Genomic DNA, 20,448 nt, shown 5'->3' on the forward strand with positions numbered 1-20,448 from the left:
GAAAGTGATTTTCATGTTTAAAATGGATGGTAGGTATTTTAGTGGCCCAATAAAATTCCCCCACCAAACTGCACTGGCTTAAATCTAGCTTACAATTCATTCAGATCAACAGCTTTGAAATAATATGACAATTGAGGAAGTTTGTTCTTTGCAGGTGCAAGGAGATGATTCACATAATTTCTAATGTTGTGTACAATGATAAAATTTATTAATATTTTTGCCAAAGTACTTAAATTTTTATAATTCAAATTAGCAAAGCCTCCAGCCTCACTACACGAAGAGAATGTGATAGTTGCCTAGAGAAGTACAGGTCAATTTCAGTGATAGGCAGGATTGATTCAGCAGTACTGGTTGTTTAAGAGACACTATCCCTTCTGACTGGTCAATGCCTGTGAATTCTCAGTTGTTAAATGTTCGTCATCTCTAAAATAAGAGGATACAAGATGGCTTCTCAAAGAAAGAGGCAAATGAGGTGGGGAAAAACACATCTGCCTTACTGACTTTATTAAGTTTCATAAGAGGCCAGTGAGGGAATGCACAAGAATACTGTGAAAATCGTAAAATCGTATGTAAGAAAAAGGTATTTTCAAAGCAGGTTCCCTGAAGGTTGAATAAGAAGTTGAGTAAAATATGATTCCTGCCCTCAAGGAGCCTGTAGTCTAATTGGATATCACAGCCACCAGCATCCCATACAGTGTTTTGAGCAAGTAATAAAAAAGTGCCCCAAAGGATCTGAATAAAACATTTCTCCAAGGATAAAGAAAATCTCAACAAGCACATGAAAAGGTGCTCAAATGACATTAGTCATCAGGGAAAATGTAGCTCAAAACCATAATCAAATACCAGTTCACACCCACTAGAATGGCTGTAATTTTAAAAAAATGGAAAATAGCAAGTGCTGATGAGGATGTGGGGGTTGGAATGTTCATACATTGCTCATAGGGATGTAAAATGGTGCATCCACTTTGAGAAACAGTGGTGGTTCCTCAATAAATTAAACATCGAACTACTATATGATCCAGTAATTCCACTCCTAGGAATATGCCCCAAAGAGTTGAAAGCAGGCGTTCAAACGAAATTCGTACATGAATACTCGGAGCAACACTATTCGCAATAGTCAAAAGTTGTAACTAACCCAAATGTCCATCAACTGAAGAATGGATAAACATGTGGCATATCCATACAAGGGAATATCATTCAGCCATAAAAAAGAATGAAGCACTGATAAATGTTGCAACATGAATGAACCTTGAAAATATTATGCCAAGTGAAAGAAGTCACACACAAAAGGCCATATATGGTATGATGCCATTTCTATGAAATATCTTGAATAGCCAAATCCATGGAGACAGAAATCAGGTTTGTGGTTTCTGGGGACTACAGGAAGGCAAGAACAGGGAGTGACTGCTTAATGGGCATGAGGTTTCCTTTTGGGATGATGAAAATGTTCTGGAACTAGATAGTGATGACACTTGCACAATATCGCGAGTGTACCAAATGCCACTGAATCATGTACTTTAAAATGGTTGCTATGGTGATTACCTGTTACTTGTATTTTGCAATGCAAAAGAGGTTCCCCTGTCCCAGACAGCCACAGCCCACTCAGAACCAGTAGCCTAGGAAACAGAATGGGAGCCAGATTTCAGTCTCCCTCGCCCCATCAGCAGGGTATTCAGTGGTGTGACCATTATCAGGCCGCCTCAAAATGCCATATGAGAATATGAGACCCACAGATAAGAGACATCATTCTGAGTTAGAACAAGCTTCCGAGGTGAGCTAGGGTTTGAGCTGGACTCAAAGGATGAGCAAGAGTAAGCTAGCAAATAGAAGAGGGGATTGCAGACAGCTGAAAATTGCAAGGAAAAGAGGCAGGAGGAGTAAGTTGTTGTAGAGGGGCAGTTTCATTGGTTTGGTGAACTGTCTTCTCTAGCAGACTAGAGTTTGGACCTTATCTTGCAGGGCAGAAGACGCTAATTGATTTGGGGCTGCTGGGGTGATGTGTTGTGTGGCAGTCCCAGTGTGTGTGCGCAGGCTGGAATCAGAAAGCCTTTAGGAAGTCATGCACTCTCCAGCCATTTCCTGCATCACACTAACCTTCTTTACGCAATTTATGCCTGGGTCTCAAACCACTGGATTTAGATCCACCTCTGCTTTAGAAAGACGAGATTTCTCCCCTTCTATTGGCCATGAAGTTCTAGATAGAAAACAAAACAAATCAACAACCAAAAAAAAAAAAAGCAGCAACATAAAAATACAAAGCCACAATCTTAGTATCCTCTGGTTCCAATAAAAAGTATGAAACTATATAGTTTCATGGATTCAGAGCTCTATGGTCTCAATAACCTTTGCCCTCACCGTCCAGATAGTTAGATTTTAGCATTTCTGGAATGCTCAGAGTCCCTGTGCTAAGAAGGCAACATGGAGAGAAAATTCCCTAGCCCCTGACCTAACTGCTAGGGCTGCAGCTCCCCCAGACAAGGCAAGTCCTAGGATGGGGTGGGGATAGAAGCTGAGCTGGAGCAAAGCAGGGCAGAGCTGACTGCAGGCGCCCCACCGAAATTCTCCCAAGTGCAGACGACTGATATAATTAACTAGAATGCTGATCAATTAAACAGCAGGGAGAAACAGAACCACCGAGCACATGGGAATACTTGTACTCATTATTCACTAGTCTCCAAGAAGAAACCTCCTTGGGAAAACACAAATGAGGCTTCGGTGGTGGGATGTGCTGAGTCAGAGAAAAGCAAGTTGTTGGCTCTTTTGGATAAGTCACATTTCAGATGGCGTATTTTGTGGTTAAAATGGGGAAGCTGCCCAGTCGGAACAAGCCTGCCAGCTATTCAGGAGCCCCCTCTCCTGGACACTGCTGGTATCACACTTTCTCTCCAACTTTTCCCCCAGTCCTCAAGAATCTTCTGTCATGACACCCATGTTTTTCATTTCAACCTTATGGAACAAGTAAAGGTTTGAAATTTTATATTTCTTCAACTGATTATAGTATGGACCTATTGCTTTCTAATATATGGGCACCTTTTGATTTAAGGAGCAGGTTATAGATATAATCACACGGTCCTCTGAGACCTGTTATTATTTCAATATTATCTTTTCACATCCTTACATTGCTCATTGAGATAGAAAGTGTAGAATATTTTCCCCAGCTTTCAGGTGAGGAAACTAAGATGTGGTAAAATAATCGTATCAAGTTCAGAAATTTCTCTTAAATTCCTAGCCTGTGTCCTTAACTTTTTCCAGTGTGTCCAAATGATGCTCTGCAATGCATAACTTCTGGAGGGGTTCCAGTGTGTGGCTATCCCTTCCCATAGTAAGTAAAGTAGCATTAGTTTAGAGGAGGTCACTTCCAGAATTTATATCAGTATTTGGGAATGGTGGTGGGAGAGATAGTCTGTCTTATGCTTTTCAGCCTGAAGCAACAAAACTTCACATTCTGAATTTTTAAAGGCAAGCTTAATTTCATCTCAGTTTATGTCATTACTAAGTCAATTTACTAAGTGCTTAACTAAAGGTGATTACACGTATACATATGAAAGAACTTTCTTATGAATCTATCCCAAGATCAGAATGCATCCTTTATTAGGCCATTGGTTGGTTTGGATTGAGGAAACTTCTCTCACTGAAACACAGGCTTAAACCTCACTCTATTCTGGGAAGGAAATACTCCTGGAGCCACTTCTAAGATTCAAGATTTCCTATATTAAGGAATGTCTTTCAGTGTGATATACTCAAAATAGATTTCTTCATTAGATATCTTAATGTCCCAGGATCTCTTTGCACATCATGACTTTGCCGTATCAAATTTCCAAGATTCGAGAACATCCATCAGACAAAAACTCCTTTCAATACACCCATAACTCCAAGTCATTCCCATCCATCGCCTAAAGCACATGCATTTCTTCATCCTTTTTGCAGTCCAAGTCCTTGAGTGACAGTAAGAACCGCCACAAAAAGCCCAAGGACCCCAAGCCGAAGGTGAAGAAACTCAAATATCACCAGTACATTCCTCCAGACCAGAAGGCAGAGAAGTCTCCCCCACCCATGGACTCAGCCTACGCCCGGCTGCTACAGCAGCAGCAGCTGTTCCTGCAGCTCCAGATCCTCAGCCAACAGCAGCAGCAGCAACAGCACCGGTTCAGCTACCCTGGCATTCACCAAGCTCAGCTCAAGTAAGTCAGGATTGCCCAAGGGGGTGGCTGTGAGCACAGGCTGGGGATGACTTCTCTGTCTGAGGCACACTTGCCCACACTTTGGGACCTAGCGAGTCCCATGGTTTCTGTTTAGAAACCATGCACACTTTTTTAGGAACATAAGGCTGGAGGAAGCAAGTAAATCAATGCCCCTGATAAGAGGCCTCTTTGGGAAATGAGAAAGTATTAGCAATTTCAGGCTGAATTATGGAACAGACAGGAGAAACCATCTAAGAATGTATATTGGAATTGTGAACAACTCCAACACAGGTTATGTTTTTTGAATTGGCTCAGTGCTTATATAATAGGAAGCAACAGAGCTGAGTGACTGAGTGACATCCCCAAAGATGATTCCTGAGGCCCAGTGTGTGGTGACCTCATCATCAGGCCACCTTTTCAATGATCAATCTCTTCAACGATAAAGTTGGGATGCGGGTTCCCTTACCTGTTTCTGTTCAGTTTCGGATGGTGCTGGCAGTTGTGCTGGGTGCTGCATACAGTGAAGCTTCATCAGGCGTGCTCCTGCCTCCACAGGACAGCACATCTGCTAAATAATGGATGGATATGCCTGTATTCCAAAGGCTCCACTACTCCCTCCTATCTCCCCCAAACTCAGCTCGAGTGTCACTTGCCACTTTCTATCTAGCCTTTTGTTGTTTTCCTCACCCTGCCTCTTCTGCTGACTTATTACTCACCTGATCCTTGTAGACAATTAACTTGTGATCTGGTCTAAATACAAGTCAACCCCTGTAGGTTCTGGTCACCCAATTCCGGTGTGTGGCAGAGGTTTTCCTCACATCACCAAACAATTATCAACATTAGCTGGTCCAACAATTCAACTCAATTCTGACACTAGTTACCTGGAAATAGCATCAGATTCCACAGTGGAAGGGCTCAGTCCCACAAGACAGCCATCCCTGGCCCCTTAAGTTGCCAAGTACAAGTCCAGATGTTGTCACCTGGGCTTCTGGTCAATCAAAGTAGATCAAAGTTTCCCACAACCTCCTCCTTGAGTCTGATTAATTTACTAGAGTGGCTCACATAACTCAGAGAAACATTTTACTTACCAGATTACTGGTTTATTATAAAAGGATATATCTCAGGAACAGCCACATGGAGGAAATGCATAGAGCAAGTTACAGTGAAAAAGAATGCAGCTCCCATACATTCTCCAGGTACTACTCTCCCCACATCTCCAAGTGTTCAGCAACCCAGTAACTTTCTGATCTCTGTCCTTTTGGATGTCTATGGAAACTTCATTACAGAGGAATGATTAATTAAAACAGAGGCAATTGGTGAACTCAATCTCCAATCTTTCTCCCCTCCCTGGAGGTCAAAGGGCTAGAAGACAGTGGGACCAAAAGTTTCAACCCTCTAATCACATGATTGGTTCTCCTGGCAACCAGCATCCCTCATTAGATGGAGTCCGCAAGTCATTTCATAACAAAAGACACCTTTGTCACTCTCATTATTTAGGAAATTCCAAGGGTTTTAGGAGCTGCGAGTCAGAAACCAGGATGAAGAGCATATATATATTTCTTACTATAAATCACTATATCAACCCCCCATATATAGTTGACCATATTTTAAGTGTTTCTTTTTTGTTCTTTTTTCAGAGAACCAAATGAACAGATGATCAGAAATCCAAACTCTTCTTCTACACCACTGAGCAATACCCCTTTGTCTCCTGTCAAAAACAGTTTTTCTGGACAAACTGGTATCTCTTCTCTCAAACCAGGTCTACTTCCATCAAACCTAGATGATCTGAAGGTACAGGATTTGGCGTGATCTTCTTTTCTTTTCCTTTCTTTTTAACAAATTCATCAGTACATTTTTAACAACATTTTCACCAACTGATTTCTTATGTAGAACAGTAGGAACAAGATGAGCATGGGAGAGACTCAAGTAGGTGACAGAATATTAACTGCTGCAGTTGAATATCCAATGGAGCAGAAGACTGTAGCTCCCAACTCAGCTCTTTCACTGGCTATGCAAACTTGGGCTAATTTATTAATTTTTCTGCATCTTAGATTCCTCATTTGCATAGATTAGCTATTATGAGAATTAAAGAGAATCATATGTACATAGTAGAGCTTAGTACAGAGAGTAGCTGTGAGATTGATATGCGCTTCCAGAATGCTCTAAACCAGTGGTCAATTCCATGATGAACTTTTATCAGTCTCTGATGAAATGAGAAAAACAAAAACCATGTAAATGGTTTTTCATAAATCTCACATATGTTCAACATATCTGACTGTTCTTTATTCAAAGAATTTATTTCCTCCCAATGTTTTGAATGATAAAAGATCCTTTCTATTAGGAAATGATAATGATAGTAGATGGAAGTTGAGTGTTTCTGGTAGAGTTTTGTTTGTTTGTTTTTATTAAATAGAGATCTTATTAAATAAGGCTATTAGTCTTTATTTAACAAGATAGAATATTGGTAACTTTATGTCAATTATACCATTTAAAATGATGTACTAGTCTATGAAATCTTCAAATCTGAGAATGTCTTTCCTGAAATGCAGCAGCAACTTGTTACATGATATATATGTGCTAGCAATTTACTCTGGATCAAAGACCACATGGACCTCAGCTCACTGAAATGACGCTGAGCTTTGAGTTGATCCTAGTGTGTTCCAAAGCGAACCTCAAGACTGGCATATGTACTCACCCAGCACTTACAAAAGAACTGAAAAAAATGAAAGCCGCGCCTTGAACTTCTCTAATGTGTGAACATACCTGCTCCCTTCAATGCTGGTTGATGATATATGGGATTCATCATACTTTTCTATTTACTTTTGTGTATGTTCAAAATTTTCCATAATAAATAGTTTTAAAAGTTGTCAACAATTAAAACACCAATGAGTATAGGAAAGAAGTGTATACAAAACTTTGTCCCCAGTAAGTCCATATAGCATAATATTCTGAAATTTAAGGTAAACTGAACTCCACAAGTATTCATTTTAGAATATGAGTTGCATTATTTAATAATGTACTTTAAATTATTCAGTGCCAGAATAGATTCTAAAAATAAATGTAGAACTCATTAATTTTAAGTAATTCAAAATTAAAACAATAATGAGTTTCCATTTTGCACTTTTTTAAACCAGCAAATTTAAAAAAAAATAATGAAACAATGCTAGCAAGACTGGGGATGGGGGAAGATAGCATATTTATTGCTTGTGGTAGTATAAATTGTTGCAGTCCTTTTGAAGTAGGTTTTAGCTGAGTATAAAGTAATATTTATTATTGAAATATAAGTGTATAGAAAAGTAAAGAGTATCTTAAAGGACAATTGACTCTCAGATAGCATTACAGGTTATATTTCTAGACTTGAAATGCATATGGACATATTTTATTTAAAATAATCATTTTAAAATAATTACGTGAGCATAAATTTCTGGCATGCTCTTTTGTTTAATAGATCATGACCATTTTTTATAACTCTTAATATTCAATATTTTTTTATTTTTAATAACAGCATATCATTTCACCACCTAGTTAACAGTCCTCTGTTGGACATTTAACTTGCTTCCAAATTTTTGCTATTAAAAATAGAATTTGTACATACATTTATTAATTTTTCTGATTATCTCCTCAGACTAAGTACATAGGAATGGAATTCTTGAACCAAAACATATTAATATTTTTAGAAGTTCTTGATATATATTGCCAAATTTCTGTCCTGAACATTTGTGCCAATCTAGTCCTAGAAGCAGTACGTTAAAGCATCACTTCTTAAACATGAATATGCACACTGAATCACCTGGGACTCTTGGTACAATGCAGCTTCTGATTCAGTAGGTCGGGGGATGGGGCTGAGATTCTGTTTCTAACAAGCTTCCAAGATGCTGTCAGTGCTGCTGGTCCAAGGACCACACCTGGAATAGCAAGGTATTAAAGTATTAAAGAGTTTTGTTTTTTTTACATTTTCATTTATTTATTTTTTCTGCTAATAACATGAAGAGTTATTATAAATTTCTTTGTCAATTTGATGAATACAAAAATACGTACATGTTGTGTATGCATATCTTGGATTGATACACATACATTATTGGCCACTAAAAAAAATTTTTTTATCTTGTTTGTGAAGAATTGGATGATGTCCGTTACCAGTTTTCATGGTGGGTGTCAAATTTTTTCTTTGAGTTGTTAAACATTCTTTATATATTGAACATACTAATACTTTATTATTTTTCCTACAATTATTTTTTTCTGAGATTCTTATTTGCATTTGCATTTTCTTTTTAGTGACTTACAGGTGTTTTCAATTTTTGTTGTCAATATTTTTATGATTAGTTTCTATGCTTTTATGCTCAAAGGATCTTTCCTTACAGAATATTGGAAGAATATTTTTCTATAGATTTTTCTAGCTGTTTTATGGCATTATTGACATTTAAGTACTTCATATACTTCCCGTTTTAATTATAAAAGTAGTATGCTTATGTGGAATATTCAGAAAATATAGATAAAGAGAACCATGTTAACATTTTATCACATATTTATCCAGAAATTTTCATCTGCAAGCATAGATTTAAATATATATACAGGTATATTTATATTTTTATAATTCTTAGAAAAACAAAATCAAGCAATTCAAATTTCTAAAATGTAATAATATAAATAACTATTTATTATTCTATATCAACAAATATTTTTAGCATCAGTTTTAATAGATCTAAAGTAGTCCATTATTTATATACACAATTATTTATTTAGTTTTTATATTTTTAGATATCTGATGTATAAAATTTATGATTATAAAAATGCAGGATGAAATAACTACATGCATGTCAACAATAATAACAAATCTTTATACTACACTAACCAGCTATGACACACTATTCCAAGTACTTTACAAATTTTAAGCTATTTTAATCCTCACTATTTTAATCCTCAGCTATTTTAATGTGTAAGGTATATGATGTATGATTATCTCCATTTTACACAAGAGAAACTGAGGCACAGAGTGATCACTGAGCTAGTAAGAGGCAGGGCTAGCATTTGAATCAATGGTCTTATCTCCACACATATTATTTCTCAATATACGACCTATTATCCAGCCAGCTGTTAAATTTAGGACATAAATGTTAATATAGAACTGTGGTTTTCAATAACCGGTCCAAGACCAGAAGTATCAGCATCACTTGGGAACTTGTCAAGAATGCACATTCTCGGTCCCCACCCCAGACCCACTGAATCAAAAATTCCCAGCTGGGGCCCAGCTGTCTATGCTGTAACCCATGGTCAGGGGTTATGGTGCCTGCTTAGGTTTGAGGACCACCCACAAAAAGAACATGTGGGGAAAGCACTCACCTAGGAGGCACGGGGAAGGGAGTTAGAGGCCAGTAGACTAGGTACCTTCTATGGTTCATTTGAGCTCTACATTTCTAGGGTATTTTTATAATTGTGCAACCATGAAAAGTTTCTAAAGAATTAAAATTGTACAAAACTGATTTACGTTGGGTTCAGGGGAAGAAATTGGAAAGAAATATTAAAAAGAGAAGACATTATAAAATTTCACTTGTGATGTTAAATAATATAATAATAAATACACTTTTTAAAAGATTGTCATTAAACAGCACACTAACTAGGCCCTGGTTTCTTTAGGTTTCTGAATTAAGACAACAGCTTCGAATACGGGGCTTGCCAGTGTCAGGCACCAAGACGGCCCTCATGGACAGGCTTCGGCCCTTCCAGGACAGTTCTGGGAACCCTGTGCCTAACTTCGGTGATATAACAACTGTCACTTTTCCTGTTACGCCCACCAATGCGCTGCCCAATTACCAGTCCTCCCCTTCTACCAGTGCCTTATCCAATGGCTTCTACCACTTCGGTAGCACCAGCTCCAGTCCCCCAATCTCACCCGCCTCCTCCGACCTGTCAATGGCAGGGTCCCTGCCTGACACCTTCAATGACACATCCCCCTCTTTTGGCCTGCACCCATCCCCTGTTCATGTCTGCCCCGAGGAGAGCCTCATGAGCAGTCTGAATGGGGGCTCCATTCCTTCCGAGCTGGATGGGCTGGACTCCGAGAAGGACAAGATGCTGGTGGAGAAGCAGAAGGTGATCAACGAGCTCACCTGGAAACTCCAGCAAGAACAAAGGCACGTTGAGGAGCTGCGGATGCAGCTGCAGAAGCAGAAAAGAAATAACTGTGCTGAGAAGAAGCCCCTGCCTTTCTTGGCTGCCCCCATCAAGCAGGAAGATGCTGTCTCCAGCTGTCCTTATGCATCCCAACAAATATCTGTGAAAAGACAAAGCAGCAACTCAGATGGCCAACTGCAGGCCTGTGAAGCTGCTCAACTCCTGCCCCGTGGGAGCACTCACTGTATGGAGTCCTCAGGTCAAACCAACGTACTTTCTTCCACATTTCTCAGCCCGCAGTGCTCCCCTCAGCATTCGCCACTTGGGGCTGTGAAAAGCCCACAGCATATCAGTTTGCCCCCATCACCAAACAACCATTACTTCCTACCTTCATCTTCAGGCGCTCAAGGAGAAGGGCACAGGGTCTCTTCACCTGTTGGCAGCCAGGTGTGTACCACGCAGGTAAGAACTCCTTTGCCCTATGCCCAGTATACCCTTTTTCCTGGAGGTGGGATGTGGATTTGCACTGCTGAAGAGCTGATGTTGGAACTTTCCATGGGTAGGGTTTACTAAAAGTCCAACAGGAAACACCAAGACCCACAGTCCTTCACAGTAGGCCAGCTCACTTCTCTGAGACAGGGGTAGGCACACCTATTCTACAAAGAGCTCAATAGTAAATATATTTGGTTTTGCGGACATTGTGGTCTCTGTCACAACTACTCAACTCTACCCTGTATCATGAAAACAGCCATAGACGACTTATAAATAAATGCACGTGGCTGTGATCTAATAAAACTCTGTTTACAAAAACAGGCAGTGGGCCAGATTTGGCCACAGGGCTGTAGATTGCAAGCCCTATTTTCAGGATTCCTTAGTATCAAGCTTTACCAGATGCCAAACCAATTCATCAAGAGAGCCAAAGGGGAAGTTACTAGACCTTACTTGTCTCTTCGTGTTATGGTCTACAGAGTGCAAATATTTACTAAGCACCTATTGTGTGTCAGGCCCTTTACAAGTCTCTGGGACTAGTGCTGAACTAGCCAAATAAATATCTCTATTTTCATGAGAAAACAGTAAATTAAAAAACTAGATAAAATATATAACGTATTAGAAAATGATATATCTTATGGAGAGAAAGCAGAGAAAGAAGGTAAAGAGTTTGGAAGTTTGCAGCCTTAAATTAAGTAAGGGGGCCAGGAAAGGTTGAAAATCACATGATATCACTTATATGTGGTATATAAACCTAAAAGCAACAAATGAACAAGACAAACAAACAGAGACTCATGGACATGGACAATGGACTAGTGGTAACTAGAAGGGATGGGGGAGGAGGAAAATAAAAAAATAATATGTTAAAAAAAATTATGTACATATAGTATGAAAAAAATAATAAATAAACTGACATTAAAGAAAAAATAAGTAAAAGGACCAGGGACATTTTAGTAAAGTTTTGAAAGAGGTAAAAGAGAAAGCTTTGTGAATATTGGGGGTGAGGGCATTTTAGGCAAAGAAAGAATAGAAAATGCAAGGGCCCTGAAGTGGGAGCATGCGTGGAATGTTCAAGCATCAGATAGAAAACCAGTGTGGCTAGAGCAGAATGAGAGGAGAATTGTAGGAAATGGCTCAGAAGAGTAACTAGTTTGAAGACTAGACCAAGGTAATTATCAAAGTCTTTACTTTGTCTGCGAAGTCAAAGAATTATTAGGAACATCTATTTAAGTCTATATGAGAAAGACAATTACATTATTAAAAGATTCTGAGATCTATATTATTAGAAAAGGAATAGGAAGAAAACTCATATTAATTGCATTCCTGCCATGCGCCAAGTATTAAGAAGCATGTATATGAGTAATCTTGTTAATTGTCACAACAATCTTTTGAGCTTCGATTCATTACTCTTTATTTGCCACTGAGGAAAATGAGGCTTAGGAAAGTTAAGCTGGATCCCCAGGGTCACACGAACTCTAGATTATCTGATTCTAAAGTACGTGCCCTTTTCACACTGAATATTCTCTGTCCTGGTAATATGAGGTGTGGCCATAGGTAATGAGAATACATTTTTACAAATCTACCCGAACAACGCATTCAAATGAATGGTGCCCACCCCTGAGTGGGCACTTTGGGAGGAGTTGAGACTTAAATGCATTATCATTGATGAGATTTATTGAATGCATAATGTCCTAGGCAACAAAGGTAAAACTAGCTCTTGAAACATAGCTCTGGACCTTACAACATTCAGTTCTAATGACATCGATACCCTCAAGGATAACTAATATTTGTACAGTGATTTATGGTTTACAAAGCACTCTTTAAAAACATGAATGATTACATGATAAAAAGATAAAGAGCAATATAGGATAACATTACCAATCTGTGCTTATGACATTAACTGCTGCACAAAGCATTGTGGTGGGGACAAGGGAGGCAGATTGATCATGAAGGGCTAGAAGAGTCTTGAAAGGTTTGGAGAAGGGGTTGAACTTCAGAAGAAGTGTAGAGTTAAAAAAGGAGAGTCAGGAAAAGGGCATTCCATGTGAAAAAGGATAGGGAGGTAGGTGTACAGGGTATGCAGAAGGAAGCTCATAGAGGGATTAGTAGAATTTAAGCTTGCAAAGGAAAACAGTAGTTGTCTGTGGAAAGTCTTGATCACTTATCCTGGGCAGAAGCGGAGACCCTATTCTGTGGATGTGTGGGAGCCACTGAACATTTGGGGGCAATAGGTGATACATACAAAGCCAGATTTGAAACTTTGGTAATAGAATTTAAGAAGGTTTGAAAAGATAAGATACCAGGACAAGTAGTCTCAACATAAGTTGCTCTCAAGTATGCCACTGGTAGTCATGTGTGGCTTCTTTCTTTCTACAGAACTCAGGGGCACACGAGGGCCATCCTCCAAGCTTCTCTCCCCAGACTTCCAGCCTCCACCCTCCCTTTTCTGGATCCCAGGCAGAAAGCAGTCATGGTGCTGGGGGCAACTCTTGTCCCAAAAGCCCAAGTGCACAGCAAAAGGTAGGCACTTGTAAAAAGGCTTAAACGTAGAGTTGACTTTGCCTCTTCTCTCTTCTGTGATCCCTGTCCTCCTATGATAAGGTTCGCAGGAAGAAATAAACAACATTTTAGATAGAAACGAGTGCCTTGAAAAGGCCTGAAATGAATGTACAGATGTTTAAGAGGAGTCATCCCCAAATCAAGATGACTAAAATGGTCATGCTATGTTTATTAAATTACATGGTGAAGAAACAGGTTTCAGTGAAATTGAAGACCAGAATAGGGAAGCGTGGAAAAACAATGCTGGAGAAAGAGGGAAGTACATGGATCTTTGGAAAGGACTGGAGGGATCCAGAGAGGTGGGGGTCATAATGCAATAACTCTGCAGAAAAAGGAAGAAATCACACATATCAGCAGGTGGAAGAATCAGGGATATGGGAGTTTCAAGGAACAGTAAAGAGGTGATAAGAAAGAGCAAACATAACAGGGCCATGACACACCTCAAGTCAGGTCAGGGCGCCCAAACATAACAGGGCCATGACACAACACAAGTCAGGTCAGGGCGTCCTTTGGGGACAGAGATCTTGAAATGGCCCAGGCACTCCACAGAACACATTCACAATACTCAAGGCCGGTTCTTGAAGAGATCTCTCAGCAGTGCCTCCAACTCTCTGCAAATACAGTTAGAATAAAGTAGCATAAGGGATAAATTACTCTGGAAATACCTGGGTTGATGGACTTCTTTGTACTGGACTGGAATCTTTTACTTTATTTCTTTTTCTCATCTTGCTTTCTGCTAACGGAAGAAGGTGTACCTTGGAGGAGACATGAATCTGTGAGGTTCCCATCTTAAGAGGCCTCCAGCAATAATTCTGTAGTGATATGTACTTTATTAATATATTGGATTTGTTTTCTAAGCCCTAGCTTTTTTTCCCCTTGCATCAATTTTTCCAAAATTTAGCCTGTAATTTCTAAAACAGAGCAGTACCATTTCTCACCCTTGAATTGATTGTCTTTTCTGCATTTTACTGACACAGATGGCTGGTTTACACTCTTCTGATAAGGCAGGGCCAAAGTTTTCAATTCCATCCCCAACTTTTTCTAAGTCAACTTCAGCAGTTTCAGAGATAACACAGCCTCCATCCTATGAAGATGCAGTAAAGCAGGTAACTAAATGCATAATTTGTTCTTTATGGAAGAATAGACTAGCAAAACTGGAACTTTATAGGATTCAACTTCATGCATGTAGAGTCAGGTATTGAGTGCATCTTGTGCCTTTCCACCAGAATGGGCAAAGTATCCAGATGCTAATTGTAGAAAGGTGTTGCATGTGTATAGAAGTTGTGGGAGACCAATAGAAAGAAGAGATAAGTCTGGACACCCAGATGCTTGGACTTAGTGTCAGGTTGGCCACCATCCGGCTGCCATTGCCATTAAGGCTGGGCAAGTGCTCAACTTCTCTTATATGAAATAGGGCTGATATCTACTTTGTAATGATTCTAGATAATGCAGCACTTACCACATTGTCCAGGTACAAGATAGGTACTCAAATATATGAACACTTTTTAAGGTTTTTCCTTGCTTCAGAAATCAATGTTTCTGGCAAAATATTGATGGTTCTTGAGCTGGATAATAATGGAGGTTTGTTGTATCTTCTACTTTCATTTATGTTTGAAAAATTTAAAAAGAAAAATTAAAGAAGAAAAGCAATTAATGATCTTATATTCCAAATGACCGAGTTTGGATAAGATCAGGTAACCCTTCATATGTGCTCAACCCAGAAAAGATGATCTACATCAGTTACCGCATACCGGTTTCCCACAGATCAAAATCAGCCTACAGTTAGGTAACACTTGGCTTAGAGAATATTTTTAATATTAGGAGATTTTATACAAAAAGTAGGCTTTCTCATTTCTGGAAAATTAGGAGATCTGGCAACACTGAAGCCACATTTCTGCCAAACAACATTCACCTGAAACAAAGTATCCACTGCCTCCTTGAACCACAGCATATGTTCTACACTCTTCCCCTCTCTCTTGTTATATATTTGGCTCATTTACATTACCCGCCAGACTCTGTAGGCATCTAATGCCTCCTGGACTGGCGATGACTCATTCTTTGAGCAGTGTTCCCATCTGTATTGATTATTGATGCTGTTTACTAGGACTGGGCTCTCAGAAGAGTGAGATCAAAATATGTCTTTGTGCCTCCATTTTTCCTGGTAACTATAAAGATCAATTGAAACTTCACAATTTCAAAAGGAAAGAAAATGGCCAAGAAAAGTGGACTTCCATAAATAAGACTCTACTTAACTCAGATGAGCCAGAGGGGAGGAGTGCTTTCCCTACCAGTGTAGATAGGTTCCACAAACTATTATATTGAGGAACTAGGGAAATATGAGTCACATTCTTGGACTACATTCACAGCACCCAAACGGGACAGATCCAAGTGACTTCAAAGTGAGAAGAAGGGCCAAAAACCTTTAGCCAGTTACACTCTTGTTCATAGCAGTATTATTTACAAAAGCCAAAATGTAGAAGCAGCCCAAGTATCCATCAATGGATGAATGAATAAACAAAATGTGGTATAGACATACATTCATGTGTCATTTATACCACATAACATATGTCATTTATACCACATAAATGACATTCGTATGTCATTTATACCACATAGCATTCATGTGGTATAGACATGAATGCTATTCAGCCTTAACAAGGAAGGAGATTCTGACATATACTATGACATGGATGAAGCTAGAAGACATTATGCTAAGTGAAATAAGCCAGTCATCAAAGGAAAAATACTAATAGGAATCCACTTATGCAACGTATCTAATGTAGTTAAATTCATTGGGGCAGAAAGTAGAATGGTGGTTGCCAGGGACTGGGAGGACAAAGGAATAGTGAGTTGTTACTTAATGGGGACAGAGTATTACCACCATCCAGAACTTTTTTCATCTTGCAAAAGCAAGATGAAAAAAGTTCTGGATGGTGGTAATAGTTGCACAACAATGTGAATGGTTGTACTTTCTAAAATGGTTAAGATGGTAAATTTTATGTTATGTCTACTTTACCACAATTAAATAAAAACAACTAACCAAACCTAGTTCAAAAATCTGTGATGCTGCTTCTAATAATTTCTCACCCAAGAAGTAGCTACCTTCTAACTTCTCTGTCCTCCTTTGGTTAATTTACAATAGCAAATGACTCGGAGTCAGCAGATGGACGAACTCCTGGATGTCCTCATTGAAAGTGGAGGTAAGTCTGTCTTGTGTCTTGCCCAACAGGATACTCTGTAAGTGCATGTACTCTAGAGAGGAAACCCTTAGGACTAAGGTCAGATGTTAACTGTAAATGGGACCAAAAAATCTTTGGGGAGAGTGGTCACTTCATCTGAGTTCTTGTTCACGTTTGGAGCAGATAAAGGAAGGCATTTGTGGGTAATATCTCACTACTTTGGTCCCTTTGTCCTGGAAACATTTTCACCAATCATTTTAACAGTTTTCATGTTTCAACTCAGTCCCTGTTTCTATAGCTGTGTCCTCTTGCTATGCTATTTCTCTCTACTGTTCTAATCCCAATGTACCTATCTTCTTAATTATAAGAAGAATAAAGCAGATAAAGCAAATTTTGTGCTACTTACTCAAAATGAAATTCAATTAGTAATCTCCCACTGGATGGTTCATACATGATTAAATGTCATTCAAGCTAGCAATAAAAATGATCAACATTTTCTTTTTGATCAACATTTTCTTTTTGCCTCCTTTTAAGTCATATATTTATTTATTTTTTAAAATTAAATAGTATGTGCCTAGAATTTGAAACCACACAGATGAATAAAATCATGTAAAGTGAACATGTAGACAGAAAGAAAAAAAAAAAGAACACGTAAGATGTAAGCCCTTAAATAACAGCATTTAGTTTCAGAGAAGGAGTGTCCAGGCAGCAGGCTCAGTGCTGTGCTGGAGCATTCCCCGCCTTCGTGGAGTGCAGTCTATACCACATTTTGTTTATTCATTCATCTGTTAATTGATACTTGGGCTGCTTCTACATTTTGGCTTTTGTAAATAATACTGCTATGAACATGAGTGTACCTGGTAAAGGAGATGAGCAACAAGCAAGTGAGCAGACAATTCCTCCACTGGAACAAGAGGAAAGAAGAAAAAGAGACAAAATCTTATCTTTATAAATTTTATGATAAAAAGACGAGAAGGTTCGTATCAGACGCCCTTATGTTTTTAATAAGTATGTGGCAAGGTCACATACTTATTAAAAACATAATACAGGAGGGAAGCCCAGGTGATTCAAGGAAAGAAGAAAATTTATGAATCAGTCATGAATAAACTGGGTTTTCTGGAGAAACAGTAGGATTGCTAGGTGGTATTAAATGTCCACTGTAGGCTTGACATCATGAATTTAAAGTGAAATCAGTCAGCTTCATTCCAAAATTTTTCTCTTACAACATCCAGCTGATCCAGGGCAGGCTCAGAGAAAACAATAAGATTCATCCAGGTGTGGTGTTTTGCCAGAGGAGAATGGTGAAAGGAGAAAAGAGGAAGGATGTTGAGGATATTTATAATAGAGTAATTCTAATGGTGGACCAAAGAATATAGGCTGGACAAAGAAAGAAATAAAAACCAGAAGGGGCCGATGGACGGTGACAAGACAGTAGAGTGAATAGATTGAAGCTACTCCAAGTAGCTGAGAAATTGTTCTCATCAGGTGAGCTGGAGGAATGGGAAGGGATCATCTAAGAGTGGGAAATTTTGGTTAAAACTGAGCTTTCAGAGGGATGCAGTATTTGAAGATGACAAGGTTGAGAGTGTGTCCAACAGAGTAAGAATGGAAGGAATCACTGGAGGGTGATGGGGATGTCAAGGAACTGAGAGGCTAGCTGTACAATGGGTCTCTTCTGAGGATGCCGAAATTGCATAGAATGACAAGACTTGAAATGGGAAAAAGGCAATGAACTGGGAATTAGTTTTCAGTGGATGAGACGGGGTGACCAGGAGGCTGAAGAGGGAGCGTAGAGTGGCAGGGAAAGCAGAATGACCCTCAAAAACACTGAGGAGTTATAAGAAAGTGTAGGGTAACAATCAGAAAGTGGCAGCAAGATAGCACCCAGGAAGACTCCTCTTCTGGCTGAAATAAATGAGCCCCCACTGAGGCTATAACAGAGGATGCAGTATCCTCAGGGGACAGCCAGGTGTCAGTGAAGGAGTAGGTAAAGGAACCTGCTTTGAGAGTTTGATAATCACAGAGTGGAATTTCCAGGAAAAAAAAAAAAAGGATTTGAAGAGAGACCAGAGGGAAGAAGAATTGGGGATATATAGTACAGCCTAGGGATGAGACAGGGTGATGAGCAATGACCAGAGAAGCATAGCCATCTCCTGTATCTTATGTTTAACTCATTCATTTCAAAGATTCATATTGTGTGGCATGCTCTATTTGAAGTGACTTAACAATGCCAATTGTGTTTTACCAACAGAAATGCCAGCTGATGCCAGAGAGGATCATTCATGTCTTCAAAAAGTCCCAAAGATGCCCGGGTCTTCCCGAAGCCCTACTGCTGCCCTCCCCAAACCCTCAGCTTCCTATGAGCAAGCATCTGCAGGAGGACAGCTCTTCTTCGATCACTATGGCACAGACAGCGACGAGCACCTTGAAGTCTTATTAAATTCCCAGAGCCCCTTAGGTAAGGTGAGCGATGTTGCCCTTCTAAGAATTGGGAGTGAGGAGCCTTCTTTCGATGGTATAATGGATGGATTCTCCGGGAAGGCTGCAGAAGACCTCTTCAATGCACATGAGATCTTGCCAGGTCCCCTCTCCCCAATGCACACGCAGTTTTCACCTTCTTCTGTGGACAGTAATGGGCTGCAGCTAAGCTTCACTGAATCTCCGTGGGAAACCATGGAGTGGCTGGATCTCACTCCACCAAGTTCCACACCAAGCTTCAGTTCCCTTACCACGAGTGGCCCCAGCATCTTCAACATTGATTTCCTGGATGTCACAGATCTCAATTTGAATTCCCCCGTGGACCTTCACTTACAGCAGTGGTAGAAGGCTTGATGCAAAAGTGCTAAGGAAGACTTATAGGAATTCCATGGGGAAAGCACACAACCATCAATACTTGTACTATCTAAAAGGAAGAGGAGAAGGAGGAAAAGGAGAAGGGGGAAATTAAAAAGAAACAGTGGAGACTTCTGTTTCAATCAAGAAGAAAAAATAAGAGTCTCTTTTACATATATAAAATGTAATATTTACCAACATTCAATGACTGTTATTGACTTCAGCAATGCATTTTAAAATGTGCCAGAATGCCAAAAAAAAAAAAAAATTATTTTACTGCCTTTTCAAACACTAATATTTTTTTTAGCCCGTAACTTTTTTCAGGCATCGTTGGGGCATGATCTCACCTTGTAAGCTTTACTCATGAATTTATTAGACGTACTATGGAAAGAAAAGGCATATCTGTGATGGAGGCTGATTCTCATCTCTCTATTACCTATCTTTCGAAATACAAATCAGGCCCAGTTTCACTTAAGGAGTTCTGAGGCAGAATAGAGGGACAAAAAGAATCCATTCCCAGGCAAGCAAAATCAATTCGCTGTCCCTTGGCCAGAAAGCTGCCCCATTGGAGTGGTTTCCAATCCTGTGCCCATGACTCTGTGTGGTCACTCATTAAAAACTGACCACATTTGGTCCAGAGAAGCCCGCCCAGAACTTCCTTCTTTTTCAACCATTAGCCAAATCGCTCCCACTGTCTTTATGGTGATAAGCATTGTGAAACAGGTGAGAACTTCCTGACATGGAAGTTTCTCTGACACAATCCCCTCTAGTTCCAAAGACTAGTGAAGACCACCTAAACAGGTCGGAATGATCTTCTAGCCTCAGGAAGCCGTATCAGGGATAATTCAGACAGAACTAGAAAACACTGTTTCACATATCATGGAAATAAATACCATGGGTTACTATAACAGGACTATTTATGGAGGTCCAACTTCTTTTTGGGGGTATGTGGGGCACCTCGCTTTATCTTTCTTCCACTCTCTGCTTTTCTTTCAAGATACCAATCCTATCTTGCTCCACTTTTGAAGATCTTTCTTTTTCTGCCCCAACATTGGGAGAAGACTTTTCAGATCTAACAAGCTGACATACTCCTAACA

The 20,448-nt window shown here is 39.5% G+C and overlaps 1 protein-coding gene across 2 annotated transcripts in view; it reads left to right on the forward strand.

Moving 5' to 3' along the window:
* MYOCD (myocardin) overlaps window positions 1-19,673 on the forward strand; it is an 83,393-nt gene extending 63,720 nt beyond the window's left edge. Inside the window, exons 8-14 of one of the 2 annotated variants that reach the window (XM_011358970.1) lie at window positions 3,928-4,181; window positions 5,819-5,972; window positions 9,816-10,754; window positions 13,158-13,301; window positions 14,318-14,446; window positions 16,483-16,540; window positions 18,771-19,673. In XM_011358970.1, the coding sequence (XP_011357272.1) occupies window positions 3,928-4,181; window positions 5,819-5,972; window positions 9,816-10,754; window positions 13,158-13,301; window positions 14,318-14,446; window positions 16,483-16,540; window positions 18,771-19,342 (2,250 nt within the window). In that variant the 3' untranslated portion in view covers window positions 19,343-19,673. The remainder of the gene's footprint in view (window positions 1-3,927; window positions 4,182-5,818; window positions 5,973-9,815; window positions 10,755-13,157; window positions 13,302-14,317; window positions 14,447-16,482; window positions 16,541-18,770) is intronic. The other variant, XM_011358971.2, reaches the window with a different exon arrangement.
* The last annotated feature ends 775 nt before the right edge of the window (window positions 19,674-20,448 follow it).

The sequence above is a fragment of the Pteropus vampyrus genome, unplaced genomic scaffold, assembly GCF_000151845.1.
Source record: "Pteropus vampyrus isolate Shadow unplaced genomic scaffold, Pvam_2.0 Scaffold44, whole genome shotgun sequence".
Taxonomy (NCBI): domain Eukaryota; kingdom Metazoa; phylum Chordata; class Mammalia; order Chiroptera; family Pteropodidae; genus Pteropus; species Pteropus vampyrus.